At 37.6% G+C, this 20,276-nt stretch overlaps 2 protein-coding genes across 4 annotated transcripts in view; one reads left to right on the top strand and one right to left on the bottom strand.

Moving 5' to 3' along the window:
* Positions 1-20,276, top strand: part of LOC121380389 (HORMA domain-containing protein 1-like) — a 265,685-nt gene that overhangs the window by 79,058 nt on the left and 166,351 nt on the right. For all 3 annotated transcript variants that reach the window (XM_041509182.1, XM_041509181.1, XM_041509180.1), the window contains exon 5: positions 12,759-12,779. In XM_041509182.1, the coding sequence (XP_041365116.1) occupies positions 12,759-12,779 (21 nt within the window). The remainder of the gene's footprint in view (positions 1-12,758; positions 12,780-20,276) is intronic.
* Positions 16,207-18,682, bottom strand: LOC121380390. The gene has a single exon (XM_041509183.1). The coding sequence runs from the start codon at positions 18,679-18,681 to the stop codon at positions 18,280-18,282; it is 402 nt and encodes a 133-aa protein (XP_041365117.1). The 5' UTR covers position 18,682; the 3' UTR covers positions 16,207-18,279.

Genomic DNA, 20,276 nt, shown 5'->3' with positions numbered 1-20,276 from the left:
GCAGGCCCATGGATTTGTGTATGTACCTTTGCCTGCCTGGGGGAAACATACCCTGAAAAATACAACCCCTGTTGTCCAGCTCTTTCTCCCAGGATATTGGTTTAAACAAACACACCCACCAAACCTGGCCAGCATATACCCATTTTACACAAAAAGCACTTCTTTTGCATGGGCAATAATTACCACAAACAAGTCTTCAATGTCAACAAGTTACACATCTTTACAAACTACATGTGTAACCAGGTGGAATTTTAGTGATTTTAAGCTATTGCACTGCACTGTACACAAACACACATGCATTGAGTTTTAATCAGTGGGTTCACACTTTGGATCAGTAACAGCAGCTTGGGATGGTATTTGACTGTTGACCACTGACCTGTGACACCGACCATGGCTCTGCAATTGGCTAATTTGGCTAAGCCAACTGGTGACTAATTACTCTTTTTAAAATCTCACCTGGCAAGAAGACATGTTTTTCCTTCCCTTAAAGTTCGCCATCTTTGAAATCCTGAGGTTAGTTTTCTTTATCTTTTCTTATTTGCACTTCTTTATACTAATATGCATAAAGTCAAACATCATTAAGAAATAATTGTAGTTTTGTAAATTATAGTTAGTATTAAATATAAATCTGTGTGAAGGATTAGACATATAAACGTTATTTAGTTTAGAAGTAATGCTGGCTTATTTAATAGTTGGATTATACATGTAATTATATCTAAGATGTATATAGGTGTAATAATTAAAGTATAATTATAATAAACCTTGTGGTAGCTTAATGATTAATAATTAATAATATTCATTTAGCATGTCAGTAAGAAATAGAAAATGCCTGTATTTGTATATATTATGTAATATATTATATAACAGTTGTGATCCATGTTTTAGTATTACTTTATTTGTTTTATAGTTAACTGATCAAGACCTTCACTCTCTGTGTCGCCCTTACGCCCACAGCGAAAGGTAGACTATTGTTTGTTTCTTTAGGTCACAGCCCGTGCAGTATATTCACTGCTCGTGCTAATTGTGTACTGTGTAAATGTGTATTTTTTTAATTATATTATGAATGTAACTTAGTTTAGATTATTTATTAATGTTTAGTTTTATACATTGAGAATATATTACCATGGGTTATTTATTAATGTTAAATTAATAAATATTTAATTATATGCTTGAAGTAGCGCTTATTCAATTAGTTTTTCTAATTGTGTTTTCTTTATTTAATCAAGAGTATACTATTTTTTGTATAAACATACTGCAGAGAGTATATTTGTATAACTTAAGAATATATTTGTACAACTTTAGTATCTTTTTATGCGAATGAATGTATAATAGTGTTTTATATGTTTTAAGATTATTGTTATTGTTGTACAGGGTTTTATCATAGACTACCCTCAATAAAGGACCCTATCAAATTGCTTTCGTCTGTTGTTGGCGATTAGTAATAGTAACAATGGAGCCGACGTTTAAGGAGAGGGGGATGGTCATCAACATTGGAGGGAGGTGATCTGTGTTCGCCGGATTCCACGGTGTTCGCCGGAGTTCCACGGAATTCGCCGGAGTTTCATGGATTTTGCTGGAATTCATTGGTTTACGCCAAAGGTGGTTGGGAATTCTTGGATTTGGATTTCGGAGTTGTCACTATATTTGGACTTGAACTGTCAAGGTTGCTGAACTTTTGTTTTATGGTGGATACTTTCTTTTATTTCGTGAACTGTGTTACAGAACTACTTGTGCTGAACTATATTTGATAAACTGTGTTACAGAACTATTTGTGCTGAACTGTGTGCTACTATGTTAAAGCAAGTTGTCTGAAGATGTATGTGAGTAAATGTAAATTTTGTTTATATTAGACAACGACACATTGCATGTATTGACTAATTGAGACTGTTCTTCAAGGTCTACACAATGATACTGGTCACCTGGGAAAAGACAGAACACTAACATTGGTTAGAGACAGATTTTATTTTCCAGGAATGGGGAAAGCTGTTGATGCATGGATTAATAGTTGCAACAGATGTTTACGACGTAAATCTCCCAACAAATAGTCAAGCACCTTTGGTCAACATTAAAACAAGCCAACCTTTGGAATTGCTGTGTATGGACTTTTTAACCCTGGAAACTTCGAAAGGTGGTTTTCAAAACATTTTGATGATCACTGATCATTTTACCAGGTATGCACAGGCAATTCCAACCAGAAATCAGATGGCTAAAACTGTAGCTGATGTACTATTCAACCAGTTTATAGTCCATTATGGATTTCCACAAAGGATACATACGGATCAGGGAGCCAATTTTGAGAATCGACTGTTGCGAGAACTGTGTCTGATTGCTGGGATTGATAAGTCCAGAACAACACCATACCATCCGATGGGGAATGGTATGTGTGAGAGGTTCAACCGTACCTTACTTAACATGCTGGGAACCTTATCACCAGATAAGAATTTTAAATGGAAAGACCATGTTGCACCATTGGTTCATGCATACAACAGTACCAGACACGAATCAACTAGAACCACACCTTTCTTTTTGATGTTTGGAAGACATCCTCGTCTTCCTTTGGATATTGCTCTGGGGTTGGAGAATGACGACGAACATCAGAATCATACTGAGTTCGTTACGTCATTGCGGAAACGATTGGCAGAGTCATACAGACTTGCCAGTGAAGCTGCTGATCAAAGTAGATACCAACAGAAGCAGCAGTATGATACCAAGGTTCGGGGAGCTGTTATCCAGGTGGGCGACAGGGTGCTGGTTCGCACAGTTGCTTTTGATGGAAAACACAAGTTGGCAGATAGATGGGATGAGGATATATATGTAGTCCATGAAGAACCAAGTCCAGAATGATGTTCCAGTCTTCATGGTTAAGAAGGAAAGGGGACATGGGAAGACAAGAACTCTACATAGAAACCTTCTTCCAATTGGATCACTGCCAATTCCCATCGTTCAGACTGACAACCCTGTGCCAGCACAGAGGAAGACATTAATTCCCAGGAAGGTAGAGATTCCTGCAGATCATCTAGATGGATCAACCCCATCTAACAACGATATGTCAAGTGATGAATCTGAGGAATTTGAAGAAACAGGACAGAAGGTAGTTACTGCAGGTTTTCGTACTTATACAGCTACTGATGGAGCACCTGCAGAGGAGACTGTACAGAAGGAGCCTACTTTAGTTCCAAATAATATACCTCTGGAATCTGAAGAGACCACTGCACAAGGAGAATCTTTGGCTGTTGGTGAGATCCTGGAGGATGCTAGTAGTTTAGCAGAGTCTTCTGTGACTGACGAGGAAGAAACTGAAGTGAAAGAAACAATGCCTGTTCCGACTCCAAGAAGATCAACGAGGCCTAGGAAACCACCTGAATGGTACCAGTCAGGTGAATTCTCCATATCTACACAAGAGAGGAGAGATGCTAGGCCAGGTTGGAAGAAAAAGGCAACGTTTTTGACATCCTTGGCTGCTACAGGTGTGCTCAGCAATATGCCAGATAGTGCTTGTGAGGCATTACTGGCTATAGTCATGGAGAATTCCAGTACACCTAAATAACGAGGACGTTATTTCTCCGAGTGGGGGGAGAATGTAACCAGGTGGAATTTTAGTGATTTTAAGCTATTGCACTGCACTGTACACAAACACACATGCATTGAGTTTTAATCAGTGGGTTCACACTTTGGATCAGTAACGGTAGCTTGGGATGGTATTTGACTGTTGACCACTGACCTGTGACACCGACCACGGCTCTGCAATTGGCTAATTTGGCTAAGTCAACTGGAGACTAATTAACTCTTTTTAAAATCTCACCTGGCAAGAAGACATGTTTTTCCTTCCCTTAAAGTCTCGCCATCTTTGAAATCCTGAGGTTAGTTTTCTTTTTCTTATTTGCACTTCTTTATACTAATATGCATAAAGTCAAACATCATTAAGAAGTAATTGTAGTTTTGTAAATTATAGTTAGTATTAAATATAAATCTGTGTGAAGGATTAGACATTAACGTTATTTAGTTTAAAAGTAATGCTGGCTTATTTAATAGTTGGATTATACATGTAATTATATCTAAGATGTATATAGGTGTAATAATTAAAGTATAATTATAATAAACCTTGTGGTAGCTTAATGATTAATAATTAATATTATTCATTTAGCATGTCAATAAGAAATAGAAAATGCCTGTATTTGTATATATTATGTAATATATTATATAACAGTTGTGATCCATGTTTTAGTATTACTTTATTTGTTTTATAGTTAACTGATCAAGACCTTCACTCTCTGTGTCGCCCTTACGCCCACAGCGAAAGGTAGACTATTGTTTGTTTCTTTAGGTCACAGCCCGTGCAGTATATTCACTGCTCGTGCTAATTGTGTACTGTGTAAATGTGTATTTTTTTATTATATTATGAATGTAACTTAGTTTAGATTATTTATTAATGTTTAGTTTTATACATTGAGAATATATTACCATGGGTTATTTATTAATGTTAAATTAATAAATATTTAATTATATGCTTGAAGTACATGTAGCGCTTATTCAATTAGTTTTTCTAATTGTGTTTTCTTTATTTAATCAAGAGTATACTATTTTTTGTATAAACATACTGCAGAGAGTATATTTGTATAACTTAAGAATATATTTGTACAACTTTAGTATCTTTTTATGCGAATGTATGTATAATGGTGTTTTATATGTTTTAAGATTATTGTTATTGTTTTACAGGGTTTTGTCATAGACTACCCTCAATAAAGGACCCTATCAGATTGCTTTCGTCTGTTGTTGGCGATTAGTAATAGTAACACATGCTCTCCCCTGTCAACTTCAGTCAAATAGTTGCCACTTCAAACCTGTCTGCTATGAAATATCACAGTCAAACAAACAGCAGGCTACTTGCGCAGACAAATTTCCGGATTTTGGACATCCAAATGGGAAGATATCTTTATATACAAGTTTCAGAGATAGCTACACAATTTTAAACATTAAACTAATTAATTGCTAATCAATTTTCAGTTGACTAGAAATATTGTTAATCAAGACTTTGAAAACAAAATGTTTCCTGTAAAGTAGGCCTACTGGTGTTCCAATGATTAGATTGATTATCAGAGCTGCCAACTGCTACGCTTTGGGCGTAGTTTGCTACACTTAGTCGACATTTGCTACACTGCTATGCTCATGCCCAAATTGCTACCCTCAGTTGAAAAAAATCCAGTATGATATGCTAATGAAAACCAGTAATAACTTTTGCAACAGATAAACATAACTGGATGATTAGTGTATTTGGCCAAAGTGTCTACTAACGAATTATGTTTTATTTGGCAAGCGTATACGTTTCATCTTTATCACAATTTATAGGTCTACAGAGTACAGTTAAAAAGCGGGTCATTTCTGTCAATTATACTAAAAATTGGATGTAATCTTGGAATACAGTAACTAAAAATTGAATTCCTCATTTCTGTGGCTTTTTTATTTTTTTATTCAACATATAAAAGTATAATTTGCTAATTAAGAACCATTGTAAAACAGCTATAGTAAGATGTATTCAATAACAGACATGTAGTTTTACTGTAGGTCGACCCCAGTGTCGCATACTATAAAACCTTAAAAAAACTGTTCTTTAGTTGTTACGCTTGCATGCCATTAATATAGAAAATTGCATGTGAACGTATGCCAGTTAGGAATAGAGTAATTTTACTTTTAACTTGAAATAAGAATATAGGCATTCAGATTTAGTATTGATAACATCATCGCACAACAATTAATTTTGGGTTTATTGCATTTTGATTCTGTTTTAAAAATGAAATTCTGGTCATACATAAGCCTGTTAAAATCGCCCAACTCATTTGACAACATTCGTTACATTTTGGGTATGTCCGTATCCCAATCTGATTAAAATTAGCTCTACTGTGTTTTCCAGTAGATCTAACAGCATTGCGTGGACTCACATGTCCAGGTGACATTTCATCTATAAATAACAATTTAAATATCTACACTTCGCCTTTTATAGCATTATTAGGGAGCATACAAATTCTAAAAATATCGGGCGAGACTATTTATGCAATAGGCGAACTTGTTGATCAATTTCAACATTGGAAAAACGGGGAAAAGTGATATAATAAACTCTGGATTGTATACTAGTATAAACAGATTTTATGGCTATACCATCACAGGTTTTTTTCCGTCTTGAAACTAATTTTATATTGCAATTAGTTTGCGACATACTTTGTAATTCACCCGAATCATTTTGTATACCCTTGGCATAATCCCAAATGTTTTCAAATTCTTTTCAAATCACTGGCATGATTTTGCAAGTAAGATTTTCATTGGTTGAATGAAAGGTCAACTGGACATGAACTCCCAACGGGCTGCTGTTAGATCCACATGTTAGTCTTATTCAACTTAACGTACTAGCACAACAACAATGCTATACGACCCTGAGTTATAACCTCCACTGCAGAATTATCTCCCCTTATATCCTCGCGGACAAGTGGTAGGCGCAAGGGCGCCTCCTCGTCTGTTCGCCATCTTCATGGTGATACCAGTAAACCCAAAGCGCCGCTTGGCGCAGAGGGGGCACTGTTGCTCCCTGCTTTCTTCCAGGTCGGGCTCCGTTCCACCTGGGGATTTGCTTTTGCCTCCATCGGTGGAGGCAGCGCCTGTTATGGTTGTAACAGGGGCATCAGTCGGAGGGAGTGCAGTCGTGGCAGGAACGACTGTGTCTCTCAGTTCCGACTCCCATCTTGCTGATGGGGGCAGGGTTATCGGTCCTTCTGTGGAGGGGTCGTTTAGCTCTAGAATAAAGTCCACTTTGCGGCGCCGTTTGTCTCACCAGACTTCTGGTGGAGGGTTGGTCGTGGCGTCCGAGGGCGCTGTTTCGGCCAATGCGTCTTTCACCACCACTTCGGTGATTGAGCCACTTGGCGAAATCGCGAAGTCTTACAATGTTGTCTCGGTCACGGAACCGGGTGGCGTTGTTTCGGGTGCGACGCCAGTGGGCGTCCCTTCTGTTATTGGGGCGCCTGTACAGCGTCATCAACTTTTAGATCGCATGTGGCTACGTCAACTGGGTTGGCTAAACAACACGTGGTACATTGGGTTCAGAATTTGGCGCAGGATTCGTATGTGTACGAATTTCCTGACGGTCCGGTTCAACCGACACCACCAGTCCCGTTGTCTGCTACGGCAGGGATCTGGGATCTGTGTCTACACCGATGGTCAATCCGGCCCTGTCAGATCAGGGTAGAGGTCCCAGGCGTTATCCTTCGACTGCGTGGGCGGAACCTTTTGTTCAGGGTCAAATGGTTTTGGGTCGCCCTCAAGGGGGGACTATGTTTCTCGTTTTTAGAATTTCATGGCCTGGCTAGGGGAACCACCTCCACCAGTCCTTCCACCGCCAGGGTTTCCAGCAAGACTGGGGTTGGACCAGTTTGCGGATTTGGCCGTTCCGCATCGTCCTGCCCATGCAGTTTCGTTTCCGTTACGGTCAGCGCATGGATCGTCAGTCTACGGAGAGGGTCTACCAGTGTCACTGGCGCGCTTGGGTTCGTTGGGCGACTGAGAGGGACGTGGATCCCTTGTCACCTACTGTTAATGACTTAGCGGAGTACTTTCTGGCTCTTGTCCAAGAAAAACAGCTGAAGGTTCAAACAGTGAGAAGTCACCGGTCGTCCATTTTCACTACTCTGAGGCAGTGTGGACGTCAAGATTTCTCAACGAATATCTTGTGTTGCATGACTTGCTTAAGTCGTTGCAAAACACAGTTGAGAAGCCTTCCATTTTGCCTAAATGGAATGTTTTTCTGGTTCTGCATGCACTCAAAGGCAAGCCCTACGAGCCTTTGAAATTCGCCAGTCTTCGTCATTTGACGTGGAAAACTTTGTTTTTGGTCTCACTAGTTTTTGTGCATGATATGGTGGATTACAATACGGACGGGTCAGTTACGTTACGTACTGATCCTGTTTTCGTGGCTAAGAACCAGGTGCCAGGGGAAGAGTTTCCTCCGGCCATCATTCAGTGTTTATCTCATATGCTTTCTGCGGATAATTCTGATAGACTTCTTTGTCCGGTGCGGGCTTTGAAATTCTATTTGGAGCATATTAGAAATCTCTGGCAAAACACTAAGAGACTGTTTATCTCTTTCACGTGCCAACCAGGAGACATTACGAAGAATGCTTTGTCGAGATGGATTGCTGCAACCATCAAACTGGCATATGAGAAGGCGGGTGATCATGTTCTGTGGAATTTCTCCATTCGACCTCATGAGATTCGGGCGATTTCTGCTTCCCTTAATTTCCATGATTCTTTGGACATTTTCAAGGTCATGAGTGCGGGGTTTTGGAAAGGTCGACACGCGTTTGACCGGTTTTATTTCCGTGATATGGCTGTTGGTCCGGACGGAACTCGGCGGATTCAATCAGTCATTGCAGGGCAGCAAGTCATTTCGGTGCATAGGGCCACGAGTAGGGGCGACCCTTATTTCGTCCGGTCGCTAGCGGCAGTCTTTCTGGGAGATAGTTCTCCACCTCCTGTTTGGAGAGTAGGGGGTGGATGGTTGACTATCTGGGGCAGTTGAGTGTCTTTTACCATTACTTGGTGTGCGGGTTTCCTCACCTTGTTAACTTGGTTTACTTTTAATTGGGGTTGTAGTTCTTCAATTTAAAAGTCACTTTGACATTTTATACCTCGTATGATGTGGGTTGCTTTTTCACTGTATCATTACTTGAGACGAACACTACTGGTTGAATGGTTAAGTCCTCCTTGTTTTCTTACCTCCTCCCTTTAATGTTAAATTGTCGTGCCGGACTTTGAATCGATAACGAGGATATACGGTCTACCCATGCGTGGGTGTAGGTTATACATCCGGCAAGGGGAGATAATTCTGCAGTGGAGGTTATAACTCGGGGTCGTATAGCATTGTTGTTGTGCTAGTACTAGATAAGTATGAATAATATTGAAAATTAGAAACAAATTTTCTAAAATAGTGGAGCTAATTTTAATTAGATTGATTCGTATCCCTAAACCAACGACAAGCGTTATCTATGGTAAAAATAGCATGACCCAGTCTGTTGCGGTTACTATGACGTAGTTATTTGGTGTTTTCTCTTGCTGTTCATGACATTCGGCCATGCTACGCTCAAACATCATTTGCTACACTCAGCTTGTCATGAATGCTATTCTCACTTGTGGCTAGGATTATAGTCGAAAATGGATTGGTTGGGACAATGTCAATCAATCATAAAAATTCTAAATCAATTGTCTTAAAAAAATTTAACACTAATTGTTCCTACTGTTCAGATGATAGAATTGATGTAAATATGCTTGGCTTTGGGATTGGTTTCATGTGTACATAAAGAAAACAAATATTGAATAGCTGGGCTAAAAGTTCAAATTAGTCTACTGCCTTGTGGGCTCCTGTGGGAATTTTTTGAAGAAAGCAAACAACCATCTTAAATCAGTTTATTATACCTCACAGATGAAGAAAATTGTTGGTGCCAGCATTGAACTTTTGGCAGTGTCATAATGATGTCATATGGTGGCCATTTTGAATTCCTCAATAATTTAAAATGAATAATAAAACATATTTCTGGGTCAATCTTCACAAATAATATGTTAAAATGATCAGATTAAATAGCTTATATACATCTAATGATGCAAGTGTGGCCATTTCAGAGTGATGGGGAGGGTGTAAATAAAATTTCCTTTTGTTTTGGTGTATTTTGATACAGTCAAATGATAACAAACATCAACATTTGCACAATTTTGCTTTATTCAATGAATAAAAAAGAGTTCATCTGTTTCTTGTATAATAGTACTGTATTTCGTCCCAACGGTAATTGCAATTCACATATTTAGCACCATAACGACATGCAGTCATGGGAGAGCTAGTATGGGGATAAAAATAGCCACAGTATGGTCATGCGCATGGTAACTGTAGTCACATTGTAGATGGTGTGGTCAAGATTATAGCCACTCTGTGTCTTGACTACACGTTGAAACCATGGAAAAGAGAGCATGTCATAATAATACATTGTCATACGCTTAACTACAGTGTTAGTTTTTCGGATCAAGCATGTTTCCACCACCTTAATTATACCTTGGTTATTGTTCTTTGAAATACACAATGCATATATATCATTCTAAAGTATTGTTATTTAATTCTGAACTGGTTCTTTACCTTGTGTAAGTTATCAAATGCCTGTTTGATTACCTCATTAGAATCCTTGAAAATGTTTCTGAAAAATAGGTATCCTGTCTCGCAGATGTTCCTGTCTTATAAGGATCAGAAAGTTCAATTACAACTACACAAACTAAGCCTTTTTTGTGTGAAACCTTGTGCAAGTGTAGACATGCTTGCAGGATGCTTGCACAGTTGAAGATATGCATGTAGCAAGCTTGCAGAAATGATAACATGCTTGTGGGAAGTTTGCACAGTTGAAGATATGCATGCAGCAAGCTTGTGCATACTTAAACAAATTACTGACTACCTTAGCGAGCTAAATGTTAGCTTGCAAATAGTTTGCATTGCTTGTACTACCTTGTAAGAACCGTGCAACTACCTTGCAACAACCTAACCGCAAGCATGCATTTTTGTTTGGACGTTACAAATGTCATTTTCCAGGTTTAAAAAAAACAACAAGGAATTATTTGGGGATGTTATAGAAAGTCAGTGCTATAAGGAAATTGATTGAACGTTGTTTTTGGCCCTCCTAGTTTTCCCCCACAACCATTTAAAAAAAAAAAAAAAAAAAAAATTATTCTTTTTTTAATTAGCAGCTTACCATTACATACATGTAAGACTTATCAAGATTCACTGTAAGATGCTTAACTAATGTAATTAATAACCCAGATAACCTAGATAATTAATAACTAAATGCATTCACTACTGTATATATTCTGTTGTAAATCAACTTGTCCTATATTTACTTTATTATATATATTCCTCTATGCCATTGTGGAATGGTCAGAGTGTAAAGAAAGTTATGTTCTGGAAATAATTTTTAGTGGTGCCTGTCAAATGATCTATGGGGTATATATCTACATTGTATTAATTTGTATTAATTTGTTACTGTTCTCTTTTAGTAATAATGTACCATCACATATAGTTACACCATGCAGTGAAACCCCCTTAAACCAGATATTCTTGGGCCAAGTAAAAAACAAAATCTTGTTTCCATGGGTATTCAGTTTACAGGACTTGGATTGAACGAAGAGCATAGAGCATTTGTTATATGCAGCTTTTCTTTATTAAATATAAAAAATAAATAATAATTTAATTTTTTTGAAATAAAATAAAAATGTTTGACAAAATTAATTTGTAATGACCGACACTGCCCTGCATCCATAAATAATAAACATTAAATTTGAATTTCCTGAATGAAAATACCCTTTTATCACATTTGCAATCTTTGACTATATAGACATTCCAAAATTTAGTAACCTAAAAATCAGAAACAGTTTACTATTTTTGTGACCGCTTACTTTTGTTGTTTATGTTGCTTTCTGTCACACTTACCTAGCCATTACTAGCGATCTTTTATCAATATTAGTTGTTCAGTCTTCTTTTTGTAATAAATAAATAAAAATATATAATTTTATTTTGGATTTGACTGATTATACAAACAGCGGAAATCGTAAGGTTCATCGTAAGGTTCATCGTAATGAGTAAATTTTGGCTGATAAATTATTGACTGTACACTGACTTTATGAAAACAAAAATTGATTATCGTGGCACACCTGTGTTGTGCTCGGCCAGACTGAGCAGAAAAACATCTGCTAGACTGGTTTGTGCAATTCACGGTAAACAAAATGGCCACATTGGGAACCAGTCAAATAGTTCACAAATGTTAGAGATACGTTCGCTAATTGAACTTGGAGTTGTTATCGAGAAAATGTTTCTGGACATTGTGTAAAAGTTATAGAAAAGGTCTTTAATTAATAAGATATGCTAGGACTGTTCAGAGACAGCAAACAACGTGAACGTGTGGCTGAAGTCTGACCTGAAATCACTGTAAACAACTGTAACATGACCGTGCTTGAAAAATAAAATCAGGAAAAAAGTGATTTGATGAAAAGTAACGTTGGTCGTGTTTGTAGAAACACTGACTTGAGTATTTTTATCCCTAGATGTCTGATTTCGTTTTTGCCAGTTTGGCGATACAGGTAATATTTGGTTCACCAACTGATATTTCCATTAGCCCATGGAGAATTGGCGAGCATCTGGCATGAGCCTAGCTAGAATAGGTATTAAAGTTAAATTAGCAATTTGTAGGGTAACAACAATAAATGGATAGTCATAATAGTGCAAATCTTTCTTAATTTCATACATTTCAAATCATTTCTGTAATTAAAAGGTGATTGGTTTGTACAAACATAATATAAGCGATGATCGATGATAAAGTTCCCACTGATTTGCAATGGAATAAAATTAGGAATATAAAAAACCCAAGAGACTCAACATGATTTGATTGTACTGGACAGTCATTTGAATTGAAGTTTGTCTTATTACACAATTGTGTAATTGGACTATAGTAGCAATTTTGGTGGCCAAGTAAATTTTGGTTGATACTGGTCCGGCAGACTAGTGAGGTATTTTTAGTTCTGTACCCCAGCTATATAATATAAGAGAAGTGCATGTTGCTTTTCTCATTATTAAACAGTGTAACTCAGTAAAAAAATTGAATATAGGGTATATGCATGCATACTGTAATATTATCATGTTAATGTTGCATGATACTTTCTCACAGTCTTGCATATTTATTTATTTTCAGCTTAGAATGCTGACCATTGGGGTGAGTATGTTACTTAAAGTTAATGAGTTAATTAAGACTCGTGATCATTATGATATGAATTAATATTGGAAACAGTCTTTTGGTCTATTTCTTGATGGACAACAATCAAAACATTGGAAAACAAATACAGTCAAACTTTGATAACTCCACCTTCGATCTCTCAAAAACTGTGATCTCTTGATCTGAAGAGACGGTCCCAGGCGAGTTGCTATACAAACTAGTAATAATGGACTTTGAAAACTCAAACTTCAAAAATTTGATAAATCGATCTCTCGACCTAATTCTTTGGTCTTGCCATAAAGATTTATGCACCTAAAACTCAACGCGTGTAGATTGATCAAACTGTCATTGTCGATAGTATTTTAAAGACGAATGTATTGTCAACCATGCAGGCATGTGATTCTTCAGCTTTTTAGCGGAATTCTGCGGAATCCGTGAAAATGTTTTAATAAAAAAAAAATCCCATTTCCCTTTATTTTCAGTTTTTGTTTTATTATTGCACTTCCACTAAACCATTTTCTTAATGGCTGTTCGCTTACCTGTAGACAGTGTACCGCGATATAAGACTGATGACCAGTCAAAGAAATCACTCCACTTTTGTATGATGGAACATTTTCAGCTTTTTTAAAGAATACCAAATCACATGCCTGATCATGTCAATCAAGCGAAGCACGCTTGTCTTGGATGGTCTGGGCTGTTGTGGATTAAGGTGACAATTACAGAATAATAGACCACAGACTAAGCAGAACGAAGTGGTCCTGTGTTTGGTTGTTGTACATGGTGGAGGGCCTCGCTATGTAATACATAATTACAGACACAGTCTGGTTAAACTTCAAAGAGCATTTGTAAGAATTGTTAGCGCTGTTTGTTTTTACTCTCAAAGGCGTGAATCGTGTCAAACTTTAGCTTTTTTATTTATGTATCAGTTAATGTTGATCAATTACTAGTCATTTAGTTATGTTAAAAATGGGTGCATCACAGATCGAGCAATTTGGGAAAGGACCCGGTAACGTGCGGATAGCTAGATCCGTTTAAAAAAGTTCTGCTTTCTTGTCATTCAAGCAATCTCGAGTAGGGTCAAGAAATAGGGGTGGGTGGCCAGATTGGAGAAAGAAAGTAGATGTGCGAAGCGTAAATAAGTTTGTGTAAAAGTACTTAGTGTTATTCGGCATTCAGTGTTTTGTGTGTTAGTTATGTTCCGCCATGACATCTGTAAAATACGTAAATGTTCATTATATCATTTACTTTCTGTTATTTATATATGTATGTAAATGTCTTCTTTTTTCTGTCAATAAATACATGTAGCCTGTATGCCCAAGCATATATTTCAATTTCTTATGGGTTATCTTTTTTGTTTTGTTATTTACTTTACAATATATGCAAAATGAATGTACCACAGGCATCAAAGATGCCAACAGCTGGGGTGGGGTGGGGTCAGGTTGGGTGGGATGGGATGAGCTGGTGGGGTGTGGTGACAGTGATATATTAATTCGCCTTTCAACTTGGGATGCATAGTTTTTAGAGGTATGCAGCGAAGCACAATTACAATATTAAGCGAAATCAACCAGCTGCAATACAGTTTTAAATTTGAAGTCTTATATATTAATTTCGAAAACTCTAACTCCCTGAAACTCGAACTATTTCCTCGTCCCCTTCAAGATCGAGTTATTGAAGTTTGACTGTAGATGGTACAAAATTGGAATCATTTCTCTAGTGAGAAATGGATTGAAGAGGTTTTTTTCCATTGTATGACAGTCCCATACACATAGGCTACAAGGTGAACTCAAAATGGTCACTGAAAATAGGTTTCATTCCACATAATTGGGCACTAATGTTTTAAAATATTTGTTTTAATGCATATACACCAGAGCTCTCCAACTTTTTTAAAATCAGGTTGGTGCTATGGATGAATATAACGGGGTATGTAAATACTGCAGGTATGTATTTCACTGAGGGTTTTCATGGATCTTAATTGTTCTAAAATTTCTTTTAATGGCATATACCTATGAATGTGATTTCCTTAAACATGTGAAAAAAAATTTGACGAAGAAAAATACCACATTTTGGAAGTATCGTCGGATCATATTTGACATGGCTGACATATGCTTCTCAAACTCACGAGCATGGTTTTAAGTCATGTCAGCATGGCAGGGTGCCAATCTGGTTATGGAATAGTAGAACACTTGTATACACTTTACCTTTCATAAGCAGTTTTCCATCTAGAAATCTACAGGTTTTAAAAAATAATATCTTGAAATTAGCTGTCATTTATTATCATAGGTTCTTTTGTTTTGCTTAATGACACCACTTAAGTACATTGAGTAATAATCAGCTATTGGCTGTGAAACATTTAGGAAATCTGACTTAATCATAGTATTCACAGGAAACCTGCTACATTTTTCCATTAGCAGCAGTAGGCTGCATGGGCACATATTTTTGAAGCCATATCTTAGCTACAATATGTTGTAAATCTGTCAGAAGTGACTGCGGCAAATGTCGTAGCGTATTTTCGAAATTGTTGTAACTCTAAAATATCGTAAATACATTGTTGATCCTAGGAACCAATATGGAAGCTTAATTAGTTCTTATTTCATGGTGCTAAAATGATAATGACGAAGATACAGCACCCCAGTTTCGTAAACCAAGTTTTTCGAGATCGCAGTTGCCTTTTAGCCTTTATTAGCAAAGATAAACTTGTATTACTGTATCGCATGCCATACCATGCTACTTTTCCCCTATTAGACAGTGTTTGTGTATGTCAATAACATAAACAAAAGTACTTACAATAGGGTCTATATGTAAAATGTCCCAAACTAAAAATATTTTGCCATCAAAACTTTAAAACAGTGTATTTCAACCTTTACCTTTGACTGTTATTGCACCTATTTGAAATTTTTTACTAAAAGATATAATGGAACCTGATCAGGGTTGTTGAAGAAGACACAATTGAGGCTGTTCAATGTGAAATGCACCTAAATAATCTTTTGGAAAGCCTAAATAAAAAAATATTACTGAAGTAAATCAAATTGACAAATTTTCACTACTTAGAGTAATAAAAAACAGACATGAAACTTTTCCAAAATTAATATTTGAAATGACTTACTGATACATGAAAAATCTAAAGAAGAATTGTATAAAGGAAGGAAATATTTTATTTAATGATACACTCAACAGATTTTATTTACGGTTATATGGCGTCAGACATATGGTTAAGAACCAGATATTGAGAGAAAACCCGCTGTTGCCATTTCATGGGCTACTCTTTTCGAGTAGCAGCAAGGGATCTTTTATATGCACTATCCAACAGACAAGATAGTACATACCATTGCCTTTGTTACACCAGTTGTGGAGCACTGGCTGGAACGAGAAATAGCCCAATGGGCCCACCGATGGAAATCGATTCTAGATTGATCGTGCATCAGGCGAGCTCTGTACCACTGAGCTACATCCCGCCTCCCTCCCCCCAAAGAATTGTATAAATACAATGTAAACAAACTCATAATATTATTTTACTAAATAATATTTATACTGCATTATTAAGATATTAAAATATGTTGTGTGACAACCTTAGGGCCATTCAAATATTATGTAACACTCGATGGAGTGGGTGTCTAAACGTTGTGTAGCGTTACAGGGGGTGGGTGGTGTACTGAACTGTGTTACGTAACACTTTTTTATTACTAAAATATATATATATTTTAATGTTTTTTTGTTTTTGTTTTCATAAACACTGTCACGGCAACAGTTTTTAATATAGGTACATGTAGTTATAGCTATAGTCCTTCCCACAGAGAACACCTGTTTTCATACTATGGAATTTACTTATCAATTATTGACCCTCATTGAGGGCAATATCATGTTTTATTGACCGAAGAAATTTATATTGACCGAGGCCAACAGCCGAGTTCAATATCAGGTTCTTTGGTCCATAAACATGATATTGCCCAAAATGTGGTCAATAATTGTTTTATTACATAATAAGTCCATTTTATAATTACTGTTTTGTAATAGATGTCTTGATTGGTTAAAATGCTATCACGTGATCTCAAAAACTAACGTTCATTCTTCCATGAACATGAAAACTGCACTTTTTCTGTAAACAAGGGAATCCCTGAGGATTCCATCGTTTCTATTTTTATCCCAAGTTCGTCTGCACTGTGAGCGACGGTGACAATTCAGGCTTTAAACGACTGGTTTTGAACTGAGACACATAATGTATATGACAGGCCACAAAAATGAAGCTTCTATTAGAAGTTATAGGAGAGAATGCTCAACAAATCAAAAGAGAGACATAAGAGCACTCTGTCACATTTGACAAAAATACCAAACGGACAACACACGCGAAAACACATACGCCTTCGTGCACAATTCTGCAGCCTGTCCTTTCCGAGAATAATATCATACAATCACAAACTTCCTCTGAAATCCATACACAGTAACACTAAAACCACTTTATCCCTTTCAAGTCAGTCTTCACATTAATTTTCACTAATTCAACTTTTGACAACTGCAATTTGCTATACAAATCGGAAAAGGCTGGCTTATATAATAGACATCTTTGAAGGTGTACCAATCCGATCAAAACTTCTTTGCCTATTTAATTTATTATTAATTAGAAACATGTGCAGTCCACATTAGTACGGTAATCTAGATCACAACAGGGATTTTGATTTGGGTGTAATGGAATCTGGGAAAATATCAGGGAATTTTGTTGAGTCCTATATTGTATATACATAGATATGTATACAAAATCATGTAAAAATGTAATAAACCTAAGATATTGGTGTTTTAGATTCATTTGTTTTTCATGGGGTATTGAATGATAGATACTGGTGACTTTTAGTGTATGTTTCAAAAATTATCTGTCTATTTTTAGTGCGAAATCATCTAGTCACTATATCAAATTGTACCACCAAGGTAAATGTCATGTTTATATGATCTACATACACCATTATGGAAGTCAAAAGTACATGGTTATACCAGACATAATCTATATACATGCAAGTATTGTTATATTTGTAAACCATAATCTTTATATTCAGCACGTAACTTTTACATGTAGTTATAATACAACAGAATTAATGCCTAATGTTTTCCCCAAGGACCACAATGAACAAATGTAGTTTTTATGGCCAGACAATATTAACAGTAACTGGAACGGTATCCCCCCATTAGTCATACCCATACTACACAGGTCAAGGTTTGGTGCACACTTAATCATCTGCCCGTTACCCAGATAAAAATGGTATGATCCCACATTGTTGTATATTGTATGACTAATGAAAGAAAGGCTTATAATTATTTATTCATTTTATTGGTAAAAAAAATGAAAATGTCAATATTGTATCCAGAGAACAAAGCACAATTGCATCCAGCACACATGAAAATGAAAATGTCAAGTTGATAATTGCACTATGTTGATAAAAAAAATGAAAATGTCAATATTGTATCCAGAGAACAAAGCACATTTATGCAGTTACACTTATTTTCTCTTGATCACTTAAGCAAGTTTCAGTAGAAAGCCGACAGCATCTAAGAACTGAAGTGGCGTCTTGACTCTCTGCTGCAATTGATCCTTGAGTCTAACTAGTCTGTTTTTCATCTCTCTGTACACACACTTGCGGGATGGAACGGCGCCGAAATCAATCTGGGAAATCTTGGCTCTGTCTGCAAACTCGATCTTCTTAATAATGTCCACAAAACGATAGATGTTCGGGTGGTAGTGGGGCATTGCTTTGTTGAGACGGTTGTGGAATCCTTCCAGATTGTTGTTGGTGCGTGGCCCATTGGTATCATGGTGGTTCCAGAGCGGCAGGGGGAAGCGAGCATCATAATCAATCCAGTTGACAATCATGTAGTCATTGAACTCTTGGGCACGAGGAACATTTGGTGTCGAGTCCATGGCTTCAATCTACGCGTCCTGAACTTTGTTTTGTGGTAGTAGAGCTAATTCGGCAGCCCTGCGGATCCACTGTTGGATCTTCCTTGTACTGCACTGCAAGTCCCAGGTTCTGCACCTTCCTCCACAATGCCTGACAGTAATGGAAGTAACAACCCTTGACCTCGGCGTTAGGAAACTCCCTCTCAACAGCACGAATGGCAGCCAACTCAAAGTCTGTCTGGACTGTAGCAGGGTCAAGAGTTAGGTTGAGTCGTGTCTGAACTTTGGTCTTGAGTTGACTGAACAGTCTGCAGTAGGTGTCTATTTGTCTGTCGGGCAGCAAGACATATACAAGTGCGTATGTGGTTGACCCGCTCCTGGCATGAAGAATGTAGACTTGATCCCAGAGCTCAGGACATGAAGAAAAGATGCCGTCCATGTAGATCATGTCGGCCGACTGCAAAGCACAAAGCTGTTGATCAGTGGAGAAGATCAGTATCTTATCTGCATCACCATCAGCGGTCAAGAGGAAAGGGCGGCCATCAGCAGTCTGTTCATACTCCATTAAGGTCCACATCGGATCTTGTCAGGGGAAGTGCAGGGATCTGCTTCCGTCGATGTCTGTACAGTGCGCTGCTCATGCTGGGGAATGCTGGCAATACTCGGACTTGACCTGGGTCGTGTTTGACTATCACTTCATTGTAAACAGCACTTAACGGTGTTGTTTCTTCTCTGGCCCGCTGAGGAACTTCAGATGCTTTGAATCTTGTGGTGGGTGGGTGTGGTCAGTGGTGTTCCTGACGTGATCTCCAACGGTAGTACATCTTCCATTACAAGTCTTGATGACACATTTCCAATGAGTACAAGTCTGTCGAACAGCATTCTTGTTGTAGAGGTGACCATCTAAGAAGACTTGGGGCGTACCCCTCTGTGACAATAAATACTCCACTCTCTGAAGTCCAGCCATGGTTCAAGTAACGGGCAACGGGCAACTCTATTAACGTGCCCCTATCCACAAGGGTTCAGGCACGCCCGCCTCGGATCTAGCCTCTGACTTCGCCAGTGACCACCTCCGGGCGGGGTGTGTGTGTGTGTGTGTGTGTGTGTGTGTGTGTGTGTGTGTGTGTGTGTGTGTGTGTGTGTGTGTGTGTGTGTGTGTGTGTGTGTGTGTGTGTGTGTGTGTGTGTGTGTGTGTGTGTGTGTGTGTGTGTGTGTGTGCGTGCGTGCGTGCGTGCGTGCGTGCGTGCGTGCGTGCGTGCGTGCGTGCAAGTATGCCATGATTTGGTATTCCACAGTTATATATACCCAAATGTCTCAAAAGCTACTAATTGAATAAACTCATTATAATTGGAGAACAGTACTTCACAATTAGAATTCTGTCAAAACATTTATTCTTAAAAGATATAAGTGATTTCAGCAGTTTGGAGATTATTTTATATCTCATTGCTACATCAAAACATGTCTCCTTCATGTTTCCTTCTCCTAAGAGCAACTCCTTTTAACTGGAGAAACCATGAAAACAATGGCTTCTGTGTGTTCATTATTATAAAAACATTTCTACTTCAAAGCTGCTGCCCACAGGAGTTATGATTACAACAGTGACTAGTTAGCAGTGA

Source organism: Gigantopelta aegis, chromosome 9 (genome assembly GCF_016097555.1).
Source record: "Gigantopelta aegis isolate Gae_Host chromosome 9, Gae_host_genome, whole genome shotgun sequence".
NCBI classification, from domain to species: domain Eukaryota; kingdom Metazoa; phylum Mollusca; class Gastropoda; order Neomphalida; family Peltospiridae; genus Gigantopelta; species Gigantopelta aegis.
Note: the sequence above shows the minus strand (reverse complement) of the source record. Positions and strands in the feature narration are given on the sequence as shown.

What these genes read in the sequence shown, in the direction of transcription:
- LOC121380390 (XM_041509183.1), bottom strand. Translation starts at nt 18,681, where the DNA reads ATGGACTCGACACCAAATGTTCCTCGTGCCCAAGAGTTCAATGACTAC.